The sequence below is a fragment of the Micropterus dolomieu genome, linkage group LG15 (genome assembly GCF_021292245.1).
Source record: "Micropterus dolomieu isolate WLL.071019.BEF.003 ecotype Adirondacks linkage group LG15, ASM2129224v1, whole genome shotgun sequence".
NCBI classification, from domain to species: Eukaryota; Metazoa; Chordata; class Actinopteri; order Centrarchiformes; family Centrarchidae; genus Micropterus; species Micropterus dolomieu.
In genome coordinates, this window is record NC_060164.1 from 5,390,211 (window position 1) to 5,417,965 (window position 27,755).

At 40.2% G+C, this 27,755-nt stretch overlaps 1 protein-coding gene across 1 annotated transcript; it reads left to right on the forward strand.

Moving 5' to 3' along the window:
* Nucleotides 1-14,229: 14,229 nt before the first annotated feature.
* On the forward strand, nucleotides 14,230-27,280 carry LOC123984141 (gamma-aminobutyric acid receptor subunit pi; the record flags this gene model as incomplete). The annotated part of the gene is made up of 9 exons (XM_046070849.1): nucleotides 14,230-14,350; nucleotides 15,477-15,544; nucleotides 16,797-17,014; nucleotides 19,584-19,666; nucleotides 23,746-23,883; nucleotides 24,015-24,167; nucleotides 25,898-26,088; nucleotides 26,316-26,701; nucleotides 27,254-27,280. Coding segments are annotated over 8 exons (1,338 nt in total), but the record flags the coding sequence as incomplete, so codon positions are not given.
* Between the last annotated feature and the right edge of the window lie 475 nt (nucleotides 27,281-27,755).

A 27,755-nucleotide genomic window follows, 5' to 3' on the forward strand; every position in this document is an offset into this window, starting at 1 on the left:
CCAGGTTGCAGCAACACGGCACATGGTTTAGACCACACAAATGCTTTAAAGTCGCATTCTTTTTTTAACTTGTGGATTCATCTACTCTATTTTGAACAAGATGAACACATTAAGGCTTGTGTCTTTTGCATAAAAGCTAAAAGTCCGACACAACAAATGTTGAGGAAAAAATGCAGTCAGTTTTGTTGGCTAAAACGACAACTGTTACTGGCATATTTCATCAGCAGTAGCTACCTTCCAGTTGCAGCTGTTTCATTTTTGTGTGCTCATTAAATTCTTGTGCAAGAAGTACAATCTACATGGTCTCTAATTTATTAATGCAAAGTACAAATGGGTCAATAACTATAAACATTAATGCAGAGGAATTACTGTAGTGCAGTCCTCCTCTTCTTCTTGGCTGCCGTTGACTTCCCATAATTGTTACAGCTGATGTTCTACATACTGCCACCTTCTTTAGCAGAGGGGAATGTAGCAAACATTTCAAATGCACCCATCAGGTTTTTTAAAATATATATTTTTAGAAAGGTTAAAATTACGGGAGATATACAGGAAAATATTTAAATGGGAGGACACTGGGATACAACAGTAAAATATGGGAGAATCCTGGGAAAAATGGGAGGTTTGACAGAGATGCGTTGCATCCAGGACCATCTTCACACAGTGGGGAAAATACTATACACAAACATGTGCAGGTAATGAGCAGGGTTTTTTTATAAAAATGTAACCTTTAACCCCACAATGTAGTTAGTTAATAAGGTTCTCCTTAGCCTTAGAAGTGACGCGCATTTATACTGTAATTAGAAAGCTAGTTCGCTGGACATGCTAATGTTTGAGGCTAACTTTAGAGCAAACAAACACGAACATCCAAACTCTTCAAATGCCAAGTAGTAACAACCACTGTTCAGGGGAGAGGTTTCGCTTAAAAATGTAATCCATGATGAAGTTGAAAGATTATCTAGAGAAAGTATTTCATATATCCCTCCTTTAATTTACAATCATCTGTAAATGAAAAAAACTGTAAATGTATTAACAGCATCAGGGTAGAAAGGGAATATTTATGATTTAACCAAATGTAAATGGGTTCCTCTGCAACAATGAGCAACCCACATTTAGAAACCCAGGCTGCACCATCAAAGCAGTCAGGCTTGATTTCCCATTTTATCGCTCACAGTAGAGGCTAATAATATAAATTAACAACATAATAGTACATATTGGAACCAATGGTTTCACAGCTGGTTACAGAAAGCAGGGATAACATTTTACAGACAGATTAAAGGCTTACACTATGCTTTTCATGCTTTTACTGGAGAGACTTGACTTACTCCTGTATAGAAATCCATTATGTGTCATCTTTTTTAATTGATTTTCACTGGAGAGATTAGTGCACCCCTATACTCAGATTATTACATGACTGAATTGTCTCAAACCTGACGCCACAAAAGGAAAAAGAGGTAAAAAGAGGTAAGAGAGGAAATATAATTGGTTTGAGAGAATATTGACTGCTTGGTCGGGTTTTTTTATGTAGGAAATAAATCACAACTTTAGTGTCACTTATCAAAATGACTCCTGCCTGTGAGGAGTTAATGCTTAAGGCTGCTCACTGATGTCACTTGTCAAGGATTACCAAAATACAACACCACTGATATTTCAGCGCGGATGCCACGGCCCAGCTCAGCCGAAGAACTCCCTATTTAAAGCCTAAGGACTGCAGTTTTTCAGTTTCAGTGAGTACCAGACTGCGCTGATAAATGGTCAGATTTTACACATGGTTCTGCATTAAGCACCACTGAAGTGATGTTAAATTGGTCCATTTCAAGTATACTTGTGTCTGCAGAAGACAATAGAGAATACTTCCACATTTACTCAGAATGAAATAATGAAGCAACTGAGATACTTTTAAATTTCAATAATCTACTTTTCTCTTTACTGCAGCATCTGTTGGTAATTGCCTTGCCATGTTTATTTGAAACCGATCATTTATAATTTTTTTGCAGCAAAGCGAACTGAAAACCAGTTTTTCATGTTCATTAAGTTTAATTGTAGGTCCCCTATCTGGAACAATATCTTCCCTCTGTTGGGTTTCTCTGCCATTTCCATTTTCACAGCGGTTAGTCATGATACCATTGTCACTTACATTTTGCCTCAGGCAGGAATTTCCCCACTATAGACCTGATTATACTATAGTGTCAAACTTTCTGAACTACAGGGCTGCATATACTTACTGGCCTGTTGAGAGCAGCTTGACATAACAGATTACTGGGGAACAATGTCAGTAACATGATTTGAAGTCCAAAGTTTTACCCATAAAAGTAATTTGAATTTTGTGATTTAGATTTGCAAAATTAGAACATATATGCGTTAGTTCTGCTAATCTTGTTACTGACATTACCTCCCGGCCACTGGTGCCCTGTTCATCGCAGTATACCCAGGAACTATGTTCATATTGGACAATACGATACCCCACAATAAAACAGTTTTCAAAAAAAAAAAAACGTTTTCATTGAATATGTTTGTATTGTAACTATTATTTTTTGTATTAGTTATTAAAATGTTAGCTTTATTGCGTGTTACTTCTTCCATTACTTCCCCTAAGAACTCCTCTATGGGGATAACAGAAATACTGTTCACAGTAAATTAACAGGAAGCTATATAATATATTAAATTATGAGACATAGCACTTAGCAAAGTTCAAATATAACCACATTTTCCTTTCTGGCACTGTCCTGTGGTTAGAAACTTCATCTCTGACCTATAAACTGGAAAGTTCAGCACTCCATCTCTTACAAATAAAAAACTAAGATGTCACTTATATCCTGCAAGCTTCCATTCCAGTGTCTGGATCAGTTGTTTCATGAATTTAGAGTGATTCAGTATCCAGTGGCAAAGTTTAAAGAACTAAAACTGTGTGTATTCTATTTGTGCATGAGCTTCTCCAGAGCTCAAAGGTCCATTTTATATTACAAGACTACAAAGCTGGAGCCAAGGATAACGCTCTTATTAGCATGACAACACTTTGCAGTGTCATTTTAACTAATACTAACTGAGATCTTATTTTGGCCTTCCTTTGAGCTCCTAAAATCTCAAAGCTTGTAAAAGACCATTTAATAAATTAAAGAGGCACATGCTTGCCTTAAGAGGGATGTTACTAGCTGATAGCTTATCCCATCGAACAGGGACTCTAAACTCAAGATCATAGAGGTTTACTTATATCTCCCTCACCAACGGAACATCTTTCTCAAGGTTAGAAGCCACTTGCAAACTGATTGTCATGCGTTTGCTTGTCTCCTCTAGCACAGCTTTATAGGCTTCACTTCCTGATGATCACAGGATAAAGAGTAACACTGCCATTGAATCATTATCTGAGGGTGCGGAAAGTTCAAACTGAGAAACTTTCAAAAAAGTTTTCAGATTCTTTTACAATTTGGCAACACCCCTTAGTCACTTTTAACTCAACACTGAATGATGAAGTGCTTTGAGAAACTGGTTCTTCAGCACATAAAGAGCAACCTCCCAGCCAGCCTGGACCCTCACCAGTTTGCTTTCAGAACCAACAGATCCACAGAGGATGCCATCTCCACTGCCCTCCACCTAGAGAAAAACAACACCTACGTCAGAATGCTGCTTGTGGATTTCAGCTCAGCATTCAACACAATCTCCCCATGAAACTGATCAGCAAACTCAGCAGTCTGGGTTTAAATACAACACCCTGCAACTGGATATTGGACTTCCTCACAAACAGACCCCAGTCAGTTTGGATTGGTGGACTCACCTCCTCCACTCTTGTGCTCAGCCCCCTCCTGTTCACGCTGTACACCCACGACTGCATCCCCCGACATGAAGAGAACTCTGTTGTGAAGTTTTCAGATGACACCACCATCATCGGCCGGATTTCAAACAACTATGAGACTTCACAAGGAAATTCATAATCTTGCGGTGGTGCTCAGAGAACGTCAGCAAAACTAAGGAACTGATCGTTGATTTCAAAAGAAGGAGGAGACAAATACACACTATTGTGTACATCAGTGGTGCTGAGGTGGAGCAGCTGAACAGTTTCAGGTTCCTGGGAATCAGCATCACAGAGAACCTGACATGGTCATCTCACATCTCCAAGAGGTGAAGAAAGCACAGAAACGTCTATATTTATTTTGGAAGCTTAAGAAGGCCAAATTCCCGTGCCAAGTTCTTGTCAGCTTTTACAGAGGAGCAATAGAAAGCATCCTGACTGGAAACATCACAAACTGGCATGGGATGTGCATGGGCTCTGCAGCGGGTGATTAAAACTGCTCAGAAGATAATTTGTACCCATCTCCTGAGCGTCAGTGATATGGGTGAGTTGAGGTGCCTGCAGAGCCCAAAGGATACTAAAGGACAGTACCCACCCAGCCACAGCCTGTTCACCCTGCTGCCTTCTGAGAAGTGATATAGAAGTTTCTGCTGCCGCACTACCAGACTGCAGAGCAGCTTTTCCCCCCAAGCGATCAGACTCTTAAACTCTAAATCATCCTCAGCACTGCTCCAGTGATGATAGTTTATTTCTGTTACCATTTTTTATAGTTGATTCTTTCTTAATGTATATTGTCTGCAATGTAGCAGAAGGGAGTTACAAAACTCAATTTCTCTCTATAACTACCTACCTACTTATCAGTCTGCACATGTTCTTCATTCCCCTGATGAATTGTGTTGGACATCAGTGATGGGCAAGTTAAAAGAAAACTCAAGTACTCGTTACGTATTACTCATTGAAAAAGTATATTCCTTCACTAATTACTCAACAGCAAAAGTAATTTGTTACATTACTCATTACATTACTGTCAGCTCTGTTAAGGTATTTGCATTATTTAATAGGTGTAGACATAGAAAACATGCCATGATGGTATAACAAGCAGCAATTTAGGTGAATTTAAATCATTGAGATCATTAAAAGCTAGCTAAATGTTAGCCCCAGTGGCTGAACGCAGCACGCCAGAAGTCCTCACAGTGAAGACGCGGAGTTTATACACTCTCCAACTCTGAACAAAATCAGAACGTAGACTTACCAGTGGCTAACAAAGCTATGACAATAGCAAACTGGAGAACTTAAGAGTGACTGTGTGGTACATTTATCCTCTTAAGTAGAGGCTAGCTGCCTCCCACACACCTCCAGCCCCTGTTCCAAGCTGACAAAGAGTAATTCTTTAGTGCCCAACACGTTGAACGTGGAATGTCTTCCTAAACAAAACACATGAGAACTCTTTGTAAGATCTGACATTGATATTCTCCACAATAACAAGAACAAATATCAATATTATATATTTTTTTATTTAATCTTTTTAATTTCAGTTTCACGCTTTTAACAGCACACTTTCCAGCTTATTTATCAAAATAAAATGTTACAGGCTGGTGTGCTCTTCCAGTGCATTCAGAGTAATGACTCTTGCGACATATTGTCACTGAGCACAAGTTTTAGATTTCAATTTCCAATGTCCTCCCTTCAAAGATTCTTTTGCAGACTATAAAAAAGTTCGAGTGCAATGTGAAGACTTAATGCAGCATGTAACCGTGATGATAGCTCTTCCTCCATAATGAATCCATCAAAACTTAAACTTAAACCTATATTAAATAAAATTATGCATTTCAAATTCCTGCCTTAAACATTAATCTGCACAATGATAGCAGGTTGGTGGCTTTTTTTAGAATACAATTAGAATCTTATTATATTTGCCCTGCAGATATTCTCATTCTCCATACCTACCTTAATGTTGTAGCTCCGCAAAGTCTTGAAAAAACTCTATTAGGCGCTGCTTGACTAATCTTGGAATACCCTGTGGAGCTGATTTAACGTGCTGTCTCACGGATGTGACAAAACTGCTGCCAACTGTTCTCCTTCTCTCCTGTTCTTCGACTCACTTTTGACAGCCTTTAATTTGAGAACTGGGGGCGATGGAGGAAGTGTTTTAACCTGGACAACTGTGAGGGTAATTAAACTTTGTGGGGTTTATCGTCAGATGTTTCTGGCTTTACAATAGCAATTTCTGGCCCGTAATACACTCATGAGCTTGGAAATACACCTTTGTTATTCCATGGTTCACCAGTAATGCTAATGTGTTGTGCATCCACATTTTGGCACGGTAGCTCTTACTAGCTTTTTGTTTTTCATCCATACCTCACTGTTAGTACAGTAACATTGTTGTTTTCTGCATGATGGCTCTGAATTTAGTTATGATATGTTTGGTAGAGGCATCCATTAACGTTGTTGTTGCTTTGTTTCATAAAAACACAGTTAATTATCCTGCTGATAGGATTTTTCTGGATGGTTCCTACTAATGAGTTTTTGTTCCCCTCAGTAATGGAATAACTGTAATAGACAGGAAAAAATGCTAAGAGTACTTATAGATTACCCACAGAGGCATGAAATGTATCTTTGATCATTTCCTTTAATGAAAATCCAACTTGGTAATTGCAATATTGGTAGGATGACGTCTACAGTTTATATTAACATAATATTAAGCGTCAGTGTAATGTTTCAATCCATTTCAATCAATTTGATTTATATTCTTTCAGCAGATATTCGACGGCATTAGATTTGCCCGCGGTCCAACAAACCTTAGATTGTAATTGATTTTAATTAATTAATAAAACATTTCAATTGAGTCATTGGACCATGATGCATCAGTGTTTGATCATTTTGCATTTGTTTATTGGATGTTGTGGATTCACAATTAATACTCTGCGTCCTGAACTTTTTCTTAATACCAAATCTGCTTACTTGATAGCCGCACAGTTTCTTTTATATTGGTAATTGAGTAGTTGGATGAAACCAGACAGACTAAACTAAATTGGACTGTCAGAGTTTAGACTAATGCCAAGAGCAGACTAGACAATATCAGCCCAACGTGGAGCGTTGGAATCGAAACTGAACATCAGGTGCATCAGTTGCTCGTTTTATCCTGTGCAGTGTCTCATAGTGTAAGAGAACTGATGAAGGTCAGAGGATCACCAGAGTCATTAGGATTCAGTCACTGGGCACCATGGCTATATGAAGGAAATTCCCTGGCCATCCATGCTATTGTTGTTGAGATATTTTAGTCTGGACCAAAGTGGTGGACTGTCCAACCCACCGACTGACATACAGGCTTTGCCATCCCTAGAGTTGTGCTGCTTGCATGACAATAAAAGAACATCTTTGCACTAGCAGTGATGTCCTGTGAATGCACTGGTACCCACATAAGCATATTCAGTATCAGGATTTTTTTTGCACTAGATGATAATGCTTGTCTACTTATGTAACCCCTTTAGGGATTAAGACTTCTCAAACACAGCCATCCTGTGGACTTGATACTGTCTCTTTTGTCAAATTTGTCATCATGATTATATGCCTATATATTGTATTGCTCCTTGAAGTCTGAGTTATTCCATGTCAGTTTTTAAAACTTTTTCCTAAGAGACATACATATTTGCATCAGTGTTTTGCAGTCTAGAGAAAATTGTATTTTATTGCAGCATCAAGGGACTCGCTCGCCTGCCTGACAACCAGAAACCCACAGGGTTGAGCCCACTCAGGAGAATGAGCACACATTCAGTCAAGTACTCATGGCTGATTCTCTTTCTATAACTGCATAAAGAAAGGTGAGCAAGAGTTTGGATCTATAAACATCAGACTGAAAGCAGGCCGTCAGTGCTCACCACAGCCTGCTGGATTTGCCTCACAGCCGGCTCACAAAAGCTGGGTGTAATCACTGAAAAAAAACCCCGAAGAATAATAACGATTTGTTGAATTCCACTTGTCAAATCATGCAGCGCTCATTGTTTAGACAGCCATATGTGTCGTTTGGCATTTTGTCCAGCAGAGTCTCATAGTGTAAGAGAACTATATCTAAACCTAGTAGCCAATGTACACATTAACATCACAATTAACACAGGAACATATTGTGAGGACATGAATAATCCAGTCTTGACTATATGATTGAGGATACTGGTTCATTTCTGATTGTGCTGGTGCTGCACTTGACTGAACGCTGTGTGGATGTCAGGGGGCATGACAAGCTGATAGTGCAAAGTGAGCTATTCTTCACTTGAATTGGCTGAGGGTGGTGGGGTAGAGCGCTTCATTGACAAATCTCATTCTGCCCCTTCAATAATCAGCAGAGAAAGTTCCCTGGCCTGAATTTATTATTAATGAAAACGAGATCAGAATGATGGAATGGAATGAGCAAAGTGCTATACATCTATATTTGTAATGACTTGTAAATGTAAATGGTGTTTTAACATTAAAGTACACCCATCAGGCTTGTTAAGCATATGGAGCCTTGTAATCCAGGCAAAACGGACGACAGTAATGATATTTCATTCCTGCTGATAGTTAATTACAACCAGCTTGCCATGATGATTCTACAGCAGGTTTCTTGTTTTTAAGGTTTGAGGATAGGATTGAGACCAAACTAGCCCAAACTAGCCAAAAGTATACACAATGTATAACATACGCACCTGCTGATTTGCCTGTAATAAAGTCACACGTTTATTTATGTCAAAACTCACTTTTTTTTCTTTGAAATTCAGACTTCGGTTGGCTTATGAAGACAGTAAATGATCTATATTTGGCAGGAGGGAGTTTGTCTGTTCTCCTATGTGGAGGGGCTTAGGGAGCTGCCTGGGATAGCATGAAAGGGAGAAACAGCTGCTTTTATCCACAAAAGCCTGCGACATGAACTCAGGAGGACTTTTTTTTCGCAGCGCCTGGTTGCCTGCCTCTGCATCACCGAGCCTGGAGTGGCTGAGGGGTCTGAGGAAGCTTCGAAAGTCCCAGATGAGCGAGAGAATAATCTCTATATATGAGAGCAGCAGCGACTTTCCTCAAATCCCATTTCACAGCAGCAAAAAATGAATATTCTTTGCGAAAGAAGAAAAGACAACATTTAACGCAATCTGACAGGCAAAACATCCAGTGTGAAGCGAGCGTTTCTAGCACACCTTGAAGACTGAGCTAATGCCGTATGTTTCACCTGTTCTCTCCAACAGCCTGTCACTAGACAATAGATGCCTCGTCTGACTTATGGCCTACAGTACCAAGGAATTCACAGGGGTACTCTGTATTTGAAACCTTCATGCAGTGAAGCAGTGTGAATTTCAGCCCCGTATGGAGGAAAAATGAACCAATTTCTATGGTTAAACATTTGATCTGTGGCTGTGAATTAAGACGCAAATGTCATTAGTTGTCATTTAAATATGAATAAGCTTGATTCTCTGACCTTGAAGGTCAGCTAAGGACCTGCCCCGTGTCACATCCATTTACTTATTTAAATCACTATGTAATAACCCATATAATTGGAACCGATCCCTCAAGGACGAATTCTTCCATTTAGCACTTCATGTGTGATTAAATGCTTTGTATTATTAATTTGATTGATAGAGTAAGAATGGAAACTAAACTATATCTTATAGAGCATATAACTGATTGACTTTAGCAGTAAATAGAGAATCTTGTGCATGTGACAGTTTGAGAGAATGTGTAACAAACAATAAACAAAGAAAGAAATCTGTGTCAGCGCTGCGCTTCCACTTTATCAAATCCCACATTGCTCAGCTGATTTCTACATGATCCTGAATGGGGAATATTCAATCAAATTGCTCCCTGTGCGTATACAGAACACACATGTTGTACTCCTTTGTGAGCCTTTGAGCGTCATGGCATGCCATTGACTGCAGGGAGTTCTCTGCAGCAGAGAGGAGGCCAGCTGGGGCTGTTTGGGGAACGAGGAATGACATGAATCAATGAAAGAAGAGTGAGAAGCGGGTTGGAGATGAATGCACTGCTGAATGGGAGGAAGAATGGAAGAAAGAGAGGGAGAAGGGGGTCCACAGAGTGTCTTAAGCAGCCCTCTGCAGGGGTTATGTTCAGCTGAATTAATCTGTTGTGAAATGTGCAAGTGCAGCCTGGACTGTTGCCTCGTGTGCATTGGAGATTGGGAAGAAGAGTAGGGGGAAGTGTGGGGGTCCAGGGGGAGGCTATGTCATGAAACAAGATCTGAAAAGGCAAATTTCCCCACAGGGTTTGAGCCCTTCCTTCCAAGCCACCCTGTCACCCTTGGATTACCCTGTCTGAACCTATTCCACCACCCTCACATCTGACATCAAAACACACACACACACACACACACAAACACAAGACACATTAGCATAGCCTATAGGCCATAGAGCAGCATATTGCAGTACATAGGCATAAAGGCCATCCTGTGGTGGTGGAGGTGGCCCACGGCTGTAGCATATCAGCTGGCAGCTGTATGTACTGTATTCTACCCAGTTTTACTGTCTTTATATCAGGAACACATTACTGGTTAAACAGCTACCACGTAGCTTCTGCATAATCACTGATGGAATGGCATAGTATGTATGTGAACCAGTATCCCAAAAAAAGAAGTAAAAACGTCAATTTGTAGTTTGTAGCAGCTGTCATTCGGTCGGCTTTGGAGGTACTGGAATTTTGCTCACTGTGGTGTCATATTTTGTCTAATTATCTTCAGCAGTGAAGCAACTCAGACATTGACTGATGATGCTGTGAGAGAGAGATCGGTGGACAGATGAGAGACGAGGAGAGAAATAATGAATGAACACAATTCAGACAGGAGAGAAGGGGAGCAGAATAAGCAAACCAAAGGGCTCATTACCGTGTACAGCAGAAGATTCTGATCATGACAAAAAGAGACAGACTGATCAGTAATCCCTCCTGCCACTTCCTTCCCACCAAGTTCAGAGGGCTGAGAAGCAGTCACTTGGGACTGGCCAATTAGCACATTAGAAGGTGTTGTTTAGATCCATGGTGTCATGTTTCTGTACATATAATGTAGCTGCTACAAGTGCCATGACAGATCAAGCCCTCGGAAATCAGCTGCTGTCTCATGTTGACATGCAACTGTTGGAGCTGGTAGTTGAAGTAGTAATCTGCTAGATGCATTTTTTAAATGTTTTTTGCATCTCTTTGTAAGTGTCCATTACTCCCAGAGATCACCTGCTGATCAAACAGCATTCACTGGGATGTTTTTTGTTGGAGAAATGTTGCTAAGTTTCTGTGGTGGAAGCTCTTACTATAATAATTTTTTATGCTAACTAACTTATTTTCACTTCTTTTTAACAAACTACCTGCTACTACTTAGATTTGATGACTGATGTTAGACCCTGGCCTGACTTTAGTTTTATGAACTTGCGTTAGTTAAAAATAGGAAACAGACTTTGTTTAATCATGTAGCTGGTCCGATCAGATGGCAAATATAATCTGCCTTACATCCACCATCAATTTCAGATGTTCAAGGTTGTGAGGGGGCTCGAGCCCATGTCAGTATGCAATGGGTCACAGGCAGGGCACACCCTGAGTGGCTGTCAGTCCAACACTCTTAAACAGAGGAACACATTCACACCTACAGGCAATGCAAGTTTAACCTGCATGGGCCTTCACATAATGAGGTGTGAGATGACATTGCTACTGAGCATTCGTACCACCTCTACAATATCTACCACTAGACACAAAGTTGCTATATCGAACCACATTAAACTGCTTTTCTACTAGTGTACATTCAAATATTCTGCTCAGAAATTGCCAGAATGTTATTACGAGTTCACAGCAGCTGATGTACAACATTGCTCTTGAGCTAATACAGAAGTATATATAAAACACAAAGTCATTTTTACATTTATATTTATGTTTTTCACAATTGTGTGGAAACCAAACAATAGCTTTTGACTTAGTATGGCAGAAACCCCCTTCAGCTCAGTTGCGGGCATTCAACGTGTCATCTTGTTATTCTTGATAGGCAGCCTGGTGGGCAGGTGTGTCGGGTCTGTCAGTGTGCATTCGGGAAATTGTGCACTCTGCAGACTTTGCTTTCATCTGGGGAGAGAGGGACTGTACACTACATAAATATGACTGATGTTTGTTTGTTTGTGCGTGCATACATATGCGCAAACAGTGTGGTTTTATGTGTGGTTGCAACTGCGTCCCACACTCTAAAAATCCTCTGGTCTTCATTATCATGCTGCCTTGCACATAACTAACAAAGGTGAGTTGTCGATATTAGTAGCCTGTATGATTCAGGGAGGATTCTATGGATCTATCTTTGTCTTTTTTTCATTGTCAGGGCTCAGTGGATAGCAACTGTTTGGCAGGTTGAAGAACTGAGGTCTCATCCCCGTCTGCAGGTGAAGGTTTAGACAGCCAAAGTTAGAGAGTCTGGGGATTTACAGAGATGGATAGAGTGAGCGAAGCTGGGGGCTCTTAGCACACATTCTGGTCAAAGAAGCAGTGTTTCATTGTCAGTCTGCAAAACACTGACAAACATTGAAGATGAATTGCTCTGTCACTACCAGTAAGGGCTAGGAAATCAATTCCTTGATTTATGGCCCAAGTAGTTGTATGTTTTTTGTATTCATTTGATTATCATTTTTAAATATATTCTTTAACTTGGTTTTTTTTTTCCATTTCTTGCTGCTATCCTCATCTATGTCACTGCAAAGGCCTATTTTGAAATATACACACAAATCCACTCATACAGTTACACAGACGCAAAACCATTTGTGAATGATAGTAACGAGGGTCACGCAGGGCGACCCAGATTGATAATGCAGTATGCCAGAGGCAGAGTACTGTCACTACCGTGACTAATATGGCTTTCCCATCCAAGGCTGTTGCCAGCTGAAACAACAGGCTGGGAGCTATGTGAGTTAGACATTATGCAGCATAGCATAGTGTGCTGGGAGCAAGTTACCCCACTGTCTAAGCTGATTTGACACAGTCAGGTGAAACAAGTTCGGAGTTTCAAGACTTTTTTGGTGCTTTTCTTTTTTGTGGAAGCCTGTCTGTTTGTCTCTTACAGGGTTCAGGAGTAGAACAGCCTGTCTTAGTTACTCTTTCATAGATGGATTTGGACACTCACTGTGAAGTGATTTAATACATTCTGCCTATGTATTTATTTTCCAGTGGCTATTCATTTGATTCAGCCACCAAAGTTCCTTACTCCAGTCAAATTGTGAACACAGAAAATCAAATCAAAATCAAATTTTAAGAAGGAAATGGCATCCGCTTCATCTGTACTTTGTGTTTAGTGTGAATTTGCAACTGTTACAATGCTAACACACCAAGCTAAGATGATAAACATGGTGGACAGCGATGTTCCTGACACATATCGGTATGTCAGCATTGTCATTGTGAGCATGTTGCCATGCTGATATTAGCATTTAGCTTAAAGCACTGCTGTGCATCCTCAGGGAGCAGATAGTGGGAAAAATACTGGACTGCTTCATGACAAAAGGAGGTTGTTTTTTTTAGCACAAAACAGAAAAATTATGTTGTTTTTCCAGCACCTTATGATAAGAAGCAATAGGGTTTATAGAGCACACTAGCAAAAACAGTATGTCTGGCATGAGATCGAAACTACCAGTTATCTTGTTTACAGCAATTAAGCTATCAAAATGAATCTTAAAGAACATGTGGTGCTTTGAAACACATAGCATCTTCAATGATGAATGGCCCATGAACATGTGGATATTTAACGATGCTGAATGATAAGAAAACCAGGCCATCTCACTTCTACGTTCTTACTCTCCTTGTCACATATTTGAGAGTACAAGTGACAGAGGGACTCTGCCAGCATGTGGAGATGAATGTTTTCTGCCTCGGCACATGGCCTGATCTGTCTTGATTCAGCCCCTCTTACATCATGGCACGTGCCCCGGGGCTTTCTTTCTACAGAGCAGGCGTTCTGTATTTAAAGCCTGATCTATACACAAACACACATGCCACTGGGGAAGCCACAATGAGTGCTCTTTTCCCTCTGCCACAATTGCCAGCAATATAATCATCTTCCCACACTTCAGTGTGCCTTTAAGGACAGCATTCAGAAACAACAGAAGCAACATCTCATGAAAGCAAACAGTAATTTTAAAGGCCTAAGGGAGTGGATGGATGGTTTAAAATATTCTTGAAGCGGCCATTTCAGGGTAATCTAATAATTTTAAGAAGCAATTTTGTCCTATTACTCTTCTCTTGTCATTTTACAGTTGCATGTTGCCATTTTAATCTCATGTCTTTTCTTCAACTCAACATTGTTTATAAGATTTGCTGTGGAACTCAATTCATACCCTGCAGATTCTGTGAATAAGGAGGTGGTCGAGAAGAACAAATCCACCTGGTAAATGCACCGTGCGAGGGGAAATGAATAACAATTCTTATGTCTGTTTTTCCCCACCTCTTTCTTTTTTCTCTTTGTTCTCAGGTTGTTAGAGAGTTCCTTGCTCAACGCAGAAATGAAGGAAGGAGAGATTCTGCCTCCTACCATTCAGAGGCTGATGAAAGGATACAACAAGTACCTTAGGCCTTTCTTTGACAGTAAGGAAACTGCAGACACATGCAGCCATGGGAATGATCACGCTCAGGGGAAATGTGAACCACAGGGGTTCATCTTGCAATTTTGTACTTACATACATTTAAATTTACTGCATATGCATTTTATAATATGATGAAGTCAGATTTATCTTTGAAATTGGTTTGTCCCATAACTACTTTGGGTTTAACACAATGATAGTATTAGAAAGTACATGCAGAAGAATATATATATATAAATTTGAAAATATGATATTCATGGTGTAACTAAGACTAGAGCTGCTAATACTTATGCTATAGACTCCAATTTTCAGCAGGGGACTAATTTACTTGCAATAGAGAATCAAAGTCTATCTCTGTGTATGCTTTCAGAGATTCAGTGTTATATCATTCCCTACAAATCCCTCGCTAGTTCTATTGTTCTGGGTTCAGGCAATCCTGTCATAATGGGATTAGGGTTTGTTTACTCGCTGTTTGATCTGTAATAACACCTCGGACTTTTTGAGTCGAATGCTATTCGGTGTAATCACCACTCCTCCCGCCAAGGAACACACGTTTTGCACACACCGATGGTAAAAGCACTGCTAAACACGAACCCACATATTCACACACCCACACACACATGTATTAGCATTACTAGCAACACTCATTAACCACACACCCATACCCACTTATCTACTGCGGGTCCACACAAAGACACACAGTATCTGCAATACGACAGCGCGCTCATTAATCGCTCACAGAAGTGACGGTTGGTGAGTGAGAGAGAAAGAAAATGGGAAGATGAAGCGTAGGAGAAAGGCAAAGTTACCTCTCTTTGATGGTGAATTAGGGAAAACTAAGTCCCTCAAGGAGGTTCACACTGGACAGACTGCAGCTGTTGATGTGCCAGTGATGTGGGGTCTTTTTTAAATATGCTGTCCTTCCATAACCTTTCATTATATAACACTATGCTTTATTATACAACCATATATCCCTATGCCTTATACCCTGTTATGTCATATAACTCACAATGAAGTCACATGTATTCATTAACACTGACAGACACACACTAGAGCATGGGTAAATATTCAAATGGTGGAGATTATGCAGTGGGTAAACTGTTTATTATTGGTTTCTTCTTTGTGTCTAGATGGTCCTGTAACAGTAGGTATGAGCCTGGACATTGCCAGCATTGACACCATCTCAGAGATCAACATGGTAAGAACATAAGTAATTAAGTGTAGCATGCAGTTATTCGGTTTATGGGTCGTTGTGTTTCCCTCTCCTGTTTACCTTACTTAACCCTTTCAATCCCAGGCCCAAAATTGTATCTAACTGCATCTATTGTTCATAACACAACATAAATTGTCACTTTAAAATATGGACGCATTACAGTTTTGCTTTCACAATAACCATGGCTAATTAAATATGAAAATGAAAAAAACATTTTTGATGATTTGAATAGCTGTTTGCCTTGAAAAATCCATTTACAAAATGCCTTTTTTTAGTAATAGTAATTAGTTTAGTAATTCAGGCATATATAAGCATTACAACAGCATACTGACCAATAAATAACACAGGCCAGAACAGAGCATTTGCAACATCAAGCCAAATAGACCCTTTTGACTTCAGAGGGTCACGGGACAACACCTACAATGTGACATGCTTACCAAAGCCTCAATTAGAGCTCAAATGGTTAGTCAATTGGTCAAATAATATGCAACAATTTTGACAATCGATTAACTGATAAAAAGTAACTTTTCCAGGAAGATTTCCAAATATAATCAATTAATGACTCAGGCAACCATTTACAATAGCATAATGAACCATTTAGAGACTCTTCTCCCAAGTCAGGAGAGGGAAACGCAACCAATACTGATGTGCACTTGTCTCTTCGATCTCCATAACTTAGATCTCCATTAGAGATGACAACAAAGCATGGTAGATCATTTTGCTCAATAGGACTATTGACATGTTGACTGACAGCGAAATACACCAGGCAGTTCATGGCTAAGCCTCACATAAACAGCGGAGAGAATGCTGGCATTTCACTGGGACTAATAGGGTTAATTCATGTGGGGCTGAACATGTTTAGCTAGGATATTGCTCTCACAGCTTGTTGCCATACCACAGAAGAAATTGATTACGCAGCTACACATGATGTAACATCAGGACTTTTAAAATGGATGTCCTGCACAAAATATGTTCAGTGTCCTAAAAACCAGAAAAGACTTGGCGTCTTGAAGCTATGCTGTGGATTACTGTTGCTTCAGGCACAGAAGGGTTTAGGGACCTGACGCCGTCAATACCCAACAATGCAGAAAAAAATCCACAACCTGAATAATGATACAATACAAGTATTCAGGAGAAGCTTAGATTGCAGAAACCTCATTTTGTCTGTCAGGATGATGACATGCTTGTTAAAATAGTGCATAAGCTCTGTTGTGACCTTTGAGCCCCAATCCCGCAGGACTACACTGCCACCATATTCCTCCGCCAGCGCTGGACGGACGAGCGCTTGGTGTTTGAGGGCAACAAGAGCCTGAGCCTTGATGGGCGGCTAGTGGAGCTGCTCTGGGTCCCTGACACCTTCATCGTTGACTCCAAGAAGTCCTTCCTCCATGACATCACCGTGGAGAACAGGCTGATCCGTATCTTCCCCAACGGGACCGTCCTTTATGCACTGAGGTGTGATATCGCACAAGCTCGTTGGTTTATTGGTTTTTGTGTTTGTTTTTTTCTGCTCCAAGAGACAATGAAAAGTAGGCCAGGGAATGGAGACGAAATTGTCTCAGGGAGGAAGCGTGGGTTGAATTTGAGAGAATATGATTGCAAAGCAGGGAGTTCTGTCAATTCTGTTTGGATTGGATTGTATGAGTACAGGAGCATGTGATCTTTCAATACAAAGAGCTGTGGGCTATCAAACCAACATAAGTCCCATCTCTCCAGCATGTATTGCTCTGTGTGCATGGGTTTAACATCTGACAAGCTCTTGGCAAGCTTCTGAAACATGCCTTGACGTTTTGATTAGACACTGGGCCAAGCAGACAGGTTATAGTTAGAAAGGTTATAGATTATCCTGCAAGTGAATTTGTTCAGCTCTTTTAAGCCTATGATGAAGGGATTTACACATCACACCATTCTCTATGTCACATGCTTTAACCTCGGCGTGTCCATGGTCCTGACTTGACTTCACTCACTCAATGCTTTTGTGCCTTGATCTCTGAGCTTCTTTTAATGCATGTAGTTTTGTCCTGGTTACACATTGTGGTTACACAATGAAAGAGAAAAAACATCACACGGCATCACTGTTCTAACTGTAACTTTGTAAGTATGGGGTGGGGGCTGGGGGGGCTTTATGTTATAGTAAATTGGATTGGGTATTCAGGGTCAGTTCAGTCTGGCATCACAGTTAATCATGTCTCTGTACATTGATTTGATTGATTAATGCTTTTATTTTTAACAAGTACATGACATTGTTATGTCTAGTGTTGCTCCATTTTTTGCTTTATGTTGCTCTAAATGTGCTCTAGTCTTCATGGACATTTGCCTCCATATAGAGAACTGCATAGCTTCTGGGCTTTACCCCGACAGAGGAAATTGGTAGCGCTTCACAGTCAGGGAGCAGGACTAGTGAGAGTAAAACAAGCCAAAAAAAAAAAACATAGTCAGGAGAGGGATGGCCACCTCAGGGAATTGGGCCTGTGAATAAGGACAGAGTGGAGTGAGAAATGTGAGGTGTTGAAGGAAAAGGACAGCTGTGGTAAATGTTTCAGTGTGCTGTGCCAAAAGGGAATACGCGAGAAAGCACTAAGGTGATTGGTGCTAAAGGTTGAGCAGTTAAATGGAAAGATTTAATACGAATTACTGGATGCTACTTTTATGGTTTAGGAGGGTCTGTTCCTGTTCTATTTGTGTTGAAACATAACATGATACCATATTTCTGACTACTAGATGCCTATCAGACAAAAGGCTTGTGTAAAGTGTTGTAACACAGTCACGGTGCATAGTAAACTAGTTGTGGAGTACATGTCTTCCTAACTGAATCAGCTAATAAAAGTCCTCCACAGATGATGTGGCTGCATCACATCAATCATTAGCGCTTCATGCACACCCTGACAGACTGCCCCTCATTGCCTCAATATTTTGATGAAAGATTGATGTTGAAAGAGGGAAACGTGTATAAGATACTGTATGTCCCCAACAGTTATTTCAACAATGCAATATGTATGCTGGAATTTTATTTATAAAAATCGTTAATGAGTTAAAGAAATATATAGTTCCCATCTAAATGATTATCCTTTCTTGTTCTCTCAAAAAGTTTATACATTAATGATTTAACATGTTCTGTTGTTCCAAAACACATAACGCAGGGGTTTATAATATTTGTCATTAAAAAGTTAGGAGACCTCTGGAACTTTTTTGAATAAGCTGAGACCTTAATGGTCTTAATGGTGGGGTGTGCGAATCTGGAGAAATCCAATTCCATGACAAATGCCTGCGACATAGCAAGTAGTGTAACTTTAGCTACGTTGTGGGTTAGCAAACTGTTGTTACAGTTGCTGTTACGAGGCTAGCATGCAGAGAGGACGAAGTGGACACCAGCTCCAGACAGCAATACTCACATCTCTCCTGCTACTATAGCTAACATCACAACAACATCATGTCTTGGTGAACTAGAGAGTAAGCTGAATGTCTGTGGGCGAGTCATTTAACATTACCTGACACACACATCATGGCTGAAATAGCGTTGTGTGGCGGGGGTGCAGGTCACTTTGTTTGTTTACAGAGCCAGGGCTGTGTACAAATGCCAGATTTTTTTCAGCACACAGTGTACAGGATAAAAATTGCATACCCCACCTTTAACACAATACTAAAGAACATTTATGCATGGCACTTATTCTGAATTTTTAATACCAAAATTGCATCATTCTGAATTTTGATGCACTTAAGACAAAAATGATGCTATGAGAGGCTCATACATGCTGGCCCCGATCTACAGCATGACAGCAATGCAAAGTGAAGACTGCTTAATTATAACATATACCAGGAACTCAGCCAACCAATTCTTCACAGCACAATTTTAACCAGAGGGAAGGGAAGTAATTAAAAAAACTAAATTTTTTCTTTGAATACACATCTGGTATGAGTTACAAGCACTGTGCTAGAATCTACAGCAAAAATAGCATTTATTGCAGGTATCCTCTTTCATGGAATTCCCCTTTAACAACAACAATTTTTTGTGTTTGTTTTTTAGGATTACCACCACCGTGGCTTGCAACATGGATCTGACCAAGTACCCCATGGACAAACAGACCTGCACACTACAACTGGAGAGCTGTAAGGACACTTACTTAATAAAGAAAATCTGCACAGCTTGTAGCCATGGCAGTGAGTTGGTGGGTGGGCGTGATGTCAAATGAATCTGATCAAACCAAAGGATCAAACAGATCACTTTCTCTCATCTTCTAAAACGCTGGTGTGTGTATGTGCCTGCGACTGTGTGTGTGTGTGTGTGTGTAAGACTGCATGCTTATGTCACACAGCAGACAGAAATTGCAGGGGCAGTTTCAGTCATGATGAAGTATTCTTCTTTGTATGGTTGTCACGACAACGAAGTCATATGAAAATTGTCGACTCCTTAAAGGAATAGTTTAACAGTTTGGGAAAGACGCATTATTGCCGTTAGCTAAGAAGATCCATACCACTATTATGACTGTCTGTTAAGTATGATAGGGCCAGAAGACCATTAGCTTAGCTTAGCACTCAAAGACTCAAAGCTAGCCACCTACTAACAGCGTAACTGTAATCTCACTAATCAAAACATATACTTTTTTTCTATTAGCCATACAAAAAACTACATGGGAAAAAAAACGCTTGTTGTACAAGTTGTTTTCTTCTGTTCGTGATGATGGCAACATTCCTCATTAAAACCACAACTTGTTTTACATTTTGATTAAACAAACACGAAACAGCATGTTAATTGCTGAACTTTCGGGTAGGCGTAATTTGAGATTTGGACAGAGCCAGGCTAGCTGTGTCCCCCCGCTTCCAGTCTTTTAATCTAAGTTAAGATAATCCTCTCCTGGCCCTAGTGACATAGTTAAAGGCTCCCTGTGGAATGTTTGACCACTAGTAGCACTATAGAGAATTCTGTTGCCCACGCATGACAGTTGGCAGCAGTAACACGCAAAGAGACATAGCTATGTGCTAACAAAAGGCAGTGGAAAAGAAGACATCAAATTAACATGATTTAATTTTTTTTTTTTAAAGCTGGCTTTGCAAATGTTTTATTCAACATTAGCATTATTTTGTGAAATGTTTAAATATTTAAGTGTAATTTATATAGGTTTTCAAACTCAAGGCCCAATGTGTACGCATCTAACTCCACTTCTTCCGTGCATCTTCCTTTACTTGTGCAAATATGCTTTTTACAGCAGCCATTTTCCCTTATTTTAGGGTCAGGCTGTCCCTGATACCTTCTTAAGACTGCAAACAATTCTTATACAATTCAAATCACATTTTCGCGAAATAGGAGTGATGTGCCTAATTTTGACATGTTTTCGATTAAGATTAAGTAACATGACAAGATGGATTTTTTGGCTGTGCAAAAGATGGAAGGAAGAAAAAGTCCTCCCCTCCTCTCTCAGTCTCCCTTGCTCATCTGCCGTCTTTGCTTTGCAGCTCGCTTTTGCTTCATGCTATTACATGACAGCCATCCAGGCTAAGCTAAGGCTGATCCCTGCCAGAAACCCACCAGGACCTCAGTGCCAAATAAAACATTTAACGGTATCCCTGGTCCCACTTAGCAGACAAAAAGACATCTGGAGGTTAAAGTTAGGTAACTGGGAGGATAATGGATCCTTCCTCTGCTGCTTCAATAATTCCAGGCTAAATATCTGCATCTTTTTCACCATCTCTTACCATCTCTCTCTGCTGTTTTCTCTCTGTCTCTCTCCCCGTTTGTCCTTTCCTTCAATCTCTATCTCCGTCTTGGTCTGTCTCTCTGTCTCTTTATGGAGATGTATATTCAAGGATTTATGTCTTTTAATGCTGTGCCAAAAGTGGATCCACTGCACAGGAGGAAGGTTTGAAGAGAGTGTCGTTGTGGGAGGTTGCGGGGCGTTTAGATCAGGATTGCAGTAAAATATTTAGTGCATTCTGACACCAGAAAAAGTCAGAAGATAGTCACAGTCTTTTGTGATCTATGCTTAAATTTTACATCTGGTGGTAGCCCTTTAAAAAAAACTTTGATTGTGGATATGGCGACTTGTTTTCAAGGGGCCTCAGGGAACTGGAAGATTGAATGTACCCCTATGTTACTCTTTCCATGCTATTGCACAGCATATCACTACCCATTGATGTCTCAAATTTTTACTGTAATGACAGGGCTTCAGGTCAGGAAAATAATGAGTTCTTCTGGTAAAATTAATGCAATGGGAGAAAAAACAGTGAATTTACAGGACCTTTCAGCATCAAAGTCACCACTGCCCTTCATTAGGGTACTTTGCTCCCAGCATCATGGCTCACACTGGTCAATAATACATGACCCCATATGGGAATAAATGTGGAGAGCAAAAGCAATTTTATGACCATTTCATGTGCAACAGACTGTAGAGGTGTATTGCAGCTTCAGCCAACTGCATTTTCTCTTGCTTTTCTTATTCTCTTGCTCCCTCTGCAGATAAATTAGAAAAATACACCAAATAGGATTAACCTTTTTGTTCTCAACAAATTGTATCATAAGAACTACACCAGTTCGTATTACTTGATGTTAATATGGTTGCACTATACCATCAAAAGCTCTACCACACTGAGAAGTGGCATCTCTGGCCATGTTAATTTTGCATGCCTTCCTATTCCAAGTTTTATTTGGGTTATCAAGGCTCTCTAGGGCCCAGTGCAATATGCATGATTAGTCTGTTATGGTACGAGGCACAAGAGTTAAGCTGTTCATCAGGACTTTTGCTAACCCCTTTGAAGAAGTGAATGAACACCACAAATGCATTTCCATTAGCAAATCCTGCTGGAGCTCTGTTTGTCAAATGGCGTTAGAGTGAATAATGGGAAATATTCTGTTTCCATTGTGACAGTAACTATAACATGAAATATTAACATTGTATTTTAAAATCGGGTCGTTGTAGTTACATACTATGTCAAACTCATGTGTTTTATGGGCAGATTGAGTGCTGCGCTATGTTGACCTTACCCGTTTGCTTCTCAGGAGTGATGTGACATCTTTAAGTAGATGTTTTCACATTCCCTTTGGTTCTTGCCAAATGTTTGTCTTGGGCTGACATTTAGCATTAGAGGGAATTTACCACCCACTGTGGGGTTTCAATCCCACACAACTCAACCATAAGAGGATCAGACTTTAGCATAGCTTGAGCAGTTAACATCACCATCTCTACTAGGGGTTCAGTAAAAAAAACAACTACTAATACTGCTGTATCATCACTACCACCACCAGTATTTACAGCAGCTTTCTCATATATTATATAATGTAATCATGATATTTCCACCTGATACTGTTCCTGGAGAAGAAAATTAAATGGATAATGTGTTTTATTTACTGTATACCCTTGATATATTGTCTCCTTTTACGTTTTATTGTGAATGTGTTAGCAAACAGTTGCCTATATACACATGCAACAGACATAGAGCAGCATTCATTTGGGCTTGTGTTTGTGGCCAACTGACAATATTCACGCTCCAAGGAAGGTTAAAATCAATGGCCGCTGGACATTATTAAAGATACTGGTGGCTTCTTCAGTTCTGACTGACTGGCAGGGAATCCCAGCTGTTTAACCTCTGCGGGGTCGTTGTCAACATGATGGATACCGCTTTGTTCATTGGTGCTCCTGGCTATCGTAATGGCCGTCGGAGACACTTGAGGCCAAGTCTGAGTGACTGTCATCGTTATTCTCACATGAGGCCAAATGTGAACGTTAGTTCTCTTGGATGAGAGGCGGAACTTCTTTGGGTATCTTCATTCAAGTCCAGTTGCCATCGATTTGAATTGAGAATCTTCACAGAGATGTTCACTCTCCTTTTAGCAAGGCTGGTCTACACCTACAAGACTTATCTGGCTCTTTAGCTGCTAACTGCTCTATTATATTCAGCTAGTCGCTAACTTTGTTTGTCTATGCTTAGGTGCTGGGTAGGTAGTGTAAAGTGGGTTAATAAGAGCTTTTTTGCTGAAGCCATAAACAAGATTATTGAGAGTGGTAAATCTGAACTAAAACAGTAATGTTGCAGGCAACAACACCAAAACAGTTAATGGAAAGGCTGAATGCTGAGAGGAACTAAAGAATTGAGTGATAATTCTCTGGGGGTTATTTACTACAAACAACAAATTGTTTATTTTCTGTGATCTTCCCAAGAAAAGTCATTTTTAATATCTTTTTTTTCTTCTACAGGGGGTTACAACATCAATGATGTCATGTTTTACTGGACCAGAGGAAATGAGTCTGTCAGTGGTTTAGACACTCTCCAGCTGGCTCAGTACACAGTAGAGGACCACTATACATCTGTCTCAGAGGCCGTTTATGAAACAGGTAACAGCGATTTTCAAACCCATCGCCTAATGTCACTGCCAGGACTGTACTTATGTTTAAACAGCAAAACCCTTATGGGTAGGATTTCTGATTGACACTACATTTTTTCACTTGTGTCCCACTTCTTTAAGGCAATTACCCCAAGCTGGTCTTCCACTTTGAGCTGAAGAGGAGCATTCTGTACTTCATCCTAGAGACTTACGTCCCCTCGAGCCTGCTTGTTGTCCTCTCATGGGTTTCTTTCTGGATTTCCCTGTCCTCTGTTCCAGCACGAATTTGTATAGGTATTGGGCAAAGCAATCTTTTTTTCTTTAACTGTGAAAATGTGAGCAAATGTCATATGCTTTTACAGTGCACCAAACTGTATCTAGGTATTGTGTGTCTCTGAAGGTGCTGTGCACTGTTGTTATGAGTTAAAGAATCCACATTATTTCTCTTTTTCAGTCATATGTTTACTACTACACAGATATAAGATACTTTAACTGTCCTTTAGGGAGTGCAAACATTGGTTTGAGTTTGATTTGATTTAAGAGGGTTGAAGAGAGTATCTGTGACACTGTTGTTATCTAGCAGGAACATCCAAACATAGATGTTGCATTTAATTACATCCACCACTACTGCAGGGGGTTTGAGAACACGTTCTCAAAACAAAAATCTCTACAAGATATCCTGCTTCATGGCACACTGCATGAAAAGGGATTCAATTCGGTGAGGTCCGTGCAGATAATCTTGGTTGATTGTCTTTCATCCTCAACACACCATGATTGACTGAGATACACCTCATCTTTTGTCTCGTAATTAAGGACATACAGTATGTAAGCACATAGAACATGTATAAAATGTCTCCAGTTGCAAGACACCACAAAAATGATTCTTTATTATTATCTATTTGAGTATACTACATACTGTATAACATTGACCAAAACCCAGAAATGAACTTATCCTATTTAAGTATTGCCAGTGTATCCAGATCCCTTACTATAGTTTATTCATCTGAGCCATAGACCTCTATTGTTACCAAAAGACTATTAAAAACTCATTAATTATCTGCACTGCTGTTCTCAATTTACCTGAACATGGGCACTGTTGAAGCATTTTTTAACAAATATACTGCCCACTTTGTTCATTGAACAATTCTTTGGGTGGTTGCACGTGTAATACCCCCGAAAAGTATTCCTCCATAACAGTAAAGCAACTTATGAAAGAGTGCACCTCTGTTGAAAATAAGGAGAGCTGTATATGTGTTTTGATTACATTACATGATCAAACACTCGTGAGTTAACATCTTTACTATCACAGGCAGACCAAGCAAGCCAGCTAATAAGGTATTACTTACTGGTCCAACAGCTAGAAGGCCAGCTTGGCATCCTTTCAGTCGTTTTAGCTCAGACCAACGAGTAAAACCCAGTACGATATATACGCCTTGCTCGGTCACTCTCTCTTTTTCTCTTCTTCCGACTTCTTCTTCAGTCTCTTCGAAGCCTCTGCCACTGTATCCACACTGAGAATACCAAGCTAGCTTACTGAAGAGAATAAAGCATTACACTGTTCTCGTTATAGTTTTTCCAATTTTTCCAATGCTATAAGTGCAATACCAGGCGTGGTAATGACAGAGATGCCATCCTCCCTAGTACAAGTCAGTGTACCACCAAAATTATTTTGAAGCTGTTATTTTAAGATAAAAAACATCCTTTCGCAGAGTTAAACCCTCAAAACCTAGCCAATCTTCTTCATCAGGACTGTGTGGGTGTGCTTTTATTAGATTTGAATGAAGACCAAATAACTGTTAACATTTTAATTCAAGTGACATCACCTTTTTTAAATTACTTAATCACTTCAAACTACTGAACAGCACAGAAATCCCTCATATAAAAAAAACAAAAAAACAACAGTACCAACTAAAAAATGACTCATACGACACTGATATGTCACAATGATTGAGAAAAGACGTTTTGAGGGTCTTTAATGGTTGATCAAAGAAGCTGTAGTTCACCAGTGGTTTTTTTTGTGCCAGGAGTGACCACAGTACTGACCATGACCACTCTGATGATGGGAGCCCGGACGTCGCTGCCCAATGCCAACTGCTTCATCAAGGCCATTGATGTTTACTTGGGAATCTGCTTCAGCTTTATCTTTGGAGCGCTCATTGAGTACGCCGTGGCCCACTTCTGCACCCTCACTCACGCCGACGCACACATGCTCATGGTGAGACCTTCCTGCATATACTGTCTTACTGTTAATTGTTGTGGTCGTCGCTGTAGTTGTGGTCACTCTCATCGTCATCATCACCATCACCATCATTACGACCATCATGGCATCACAAACACATAGGGGTAAGTTGGACAAGCGCTACAAGCTGTCAAAGATAGATGTATCATGTTTTTGGTTTCCATTCCAAACTTAATGTTTCTGTGGCTCTCACTGTCCCTCAGTACGGCCATCACATGCACGACTTTGACGACGAAATGAACGGCATCCTCACCACCATCTCCAGACACTCCAACAGGGCCAAGAGACGCAAGGAGACTGCCGCAGCTACTTCCCCATCTCCCGCCTCCCTAGAACTCACTGTCAGCCCTTCCAGCCCCTCGGGCAGTGAGCCTAAGCCCGAGGCATCACCTCCGGAGTCCACCAACTGGTGCCTCACTGTTCTGGTCACCCTCCGCAGAGTACTCCGCTCCATAAATTGCTGTCACGTGGAGAACCCCCACCACATAGACAACTACTCCAGAGTCACTTTCCCCCTCTCTTTTGTCATGGTTAACCTTCTCTACTGGACATATTATCTGTACTTTTAGCATTCGCTCAAGTGCAGCATGTGAGTCAAAGAGTGTATGTAGACAAGAAGTGTATTTTACCGTATGTATGTACAGTAAGTGTTATTTACAGTAGGTATGTTTTGAGATGGGTGTGTAACATTTCTACATTTGGATTCTTGAGTGAAGTAGCATACTCCTATAGGGTTGTTTTGGGGAAAAAGTGATTACAGCTCCATTTTTTAGATTTTACTGTGTACTTGAATTTAGTCATTGCTTTCAATTTTATACTGGTTTTCTTCAAAACTAGGCCAACCTGACACTGACTGGGTGAGATTTGATCCGTTCTGATACACCTTGAAAGGAAGAGAGTGCTGCTTATAAAGAAAAATTGGCCAGTCTGCATATTTGTTGCTGTAGTATATTAATTTTAAGTGTCACACCGTACAGGTTGTTACTGTCTGACACAGAGAAGATGGAGCTGTAATTTAATGCTTTATGACAGAATTTGCTAGCATTGCTGAGGGAGTGCAAATTACATTTTGATTCTCTGTTTTGATGGATTAATCATTGATAGCCTACTTTTCAACTTAATTTTCCGTTTCTGCCTGCAGGTACAACATTTAGAGGGAAATACGAAAATAATGGATGGGAGAAGAGAGATGAACAAGAGAGACGAGGGAGCTTGAAAAATATCTCAACAAAGAGAGCGTTTTAAAAACTATAAACCAGTCTCCCAAGGATGATCATTTCTTCTCTCTTGAAATCTCTCTTCCTTCTGTGTCCTTCTATGAGTTATTTTTAATTCACTGAGCAGTGCTGTCTCTCTTTGCCTGCATTTGTTTTTTCATTGACACTATAAATGTAGTAGCCTTTGATCCCTTCAGTTGTATTCTGGAAATCTGGCGCCCATGAATGGTATGGCACTTATCACACAAAATCTGTCCTGCAGGTTCACAAGGAAGGCGGCCGATGAAACTACTAATTTCATAATGCTAAGCCTCCCTTTGCAGAGATCCACAAGCACTAAGCTAGCCCGCTTGAGCAACAACAATGCAAAGGCAATTCTAGATCAGCGACCTAGCTGCTTCTGCAAATAAACTGTGCATAGACACA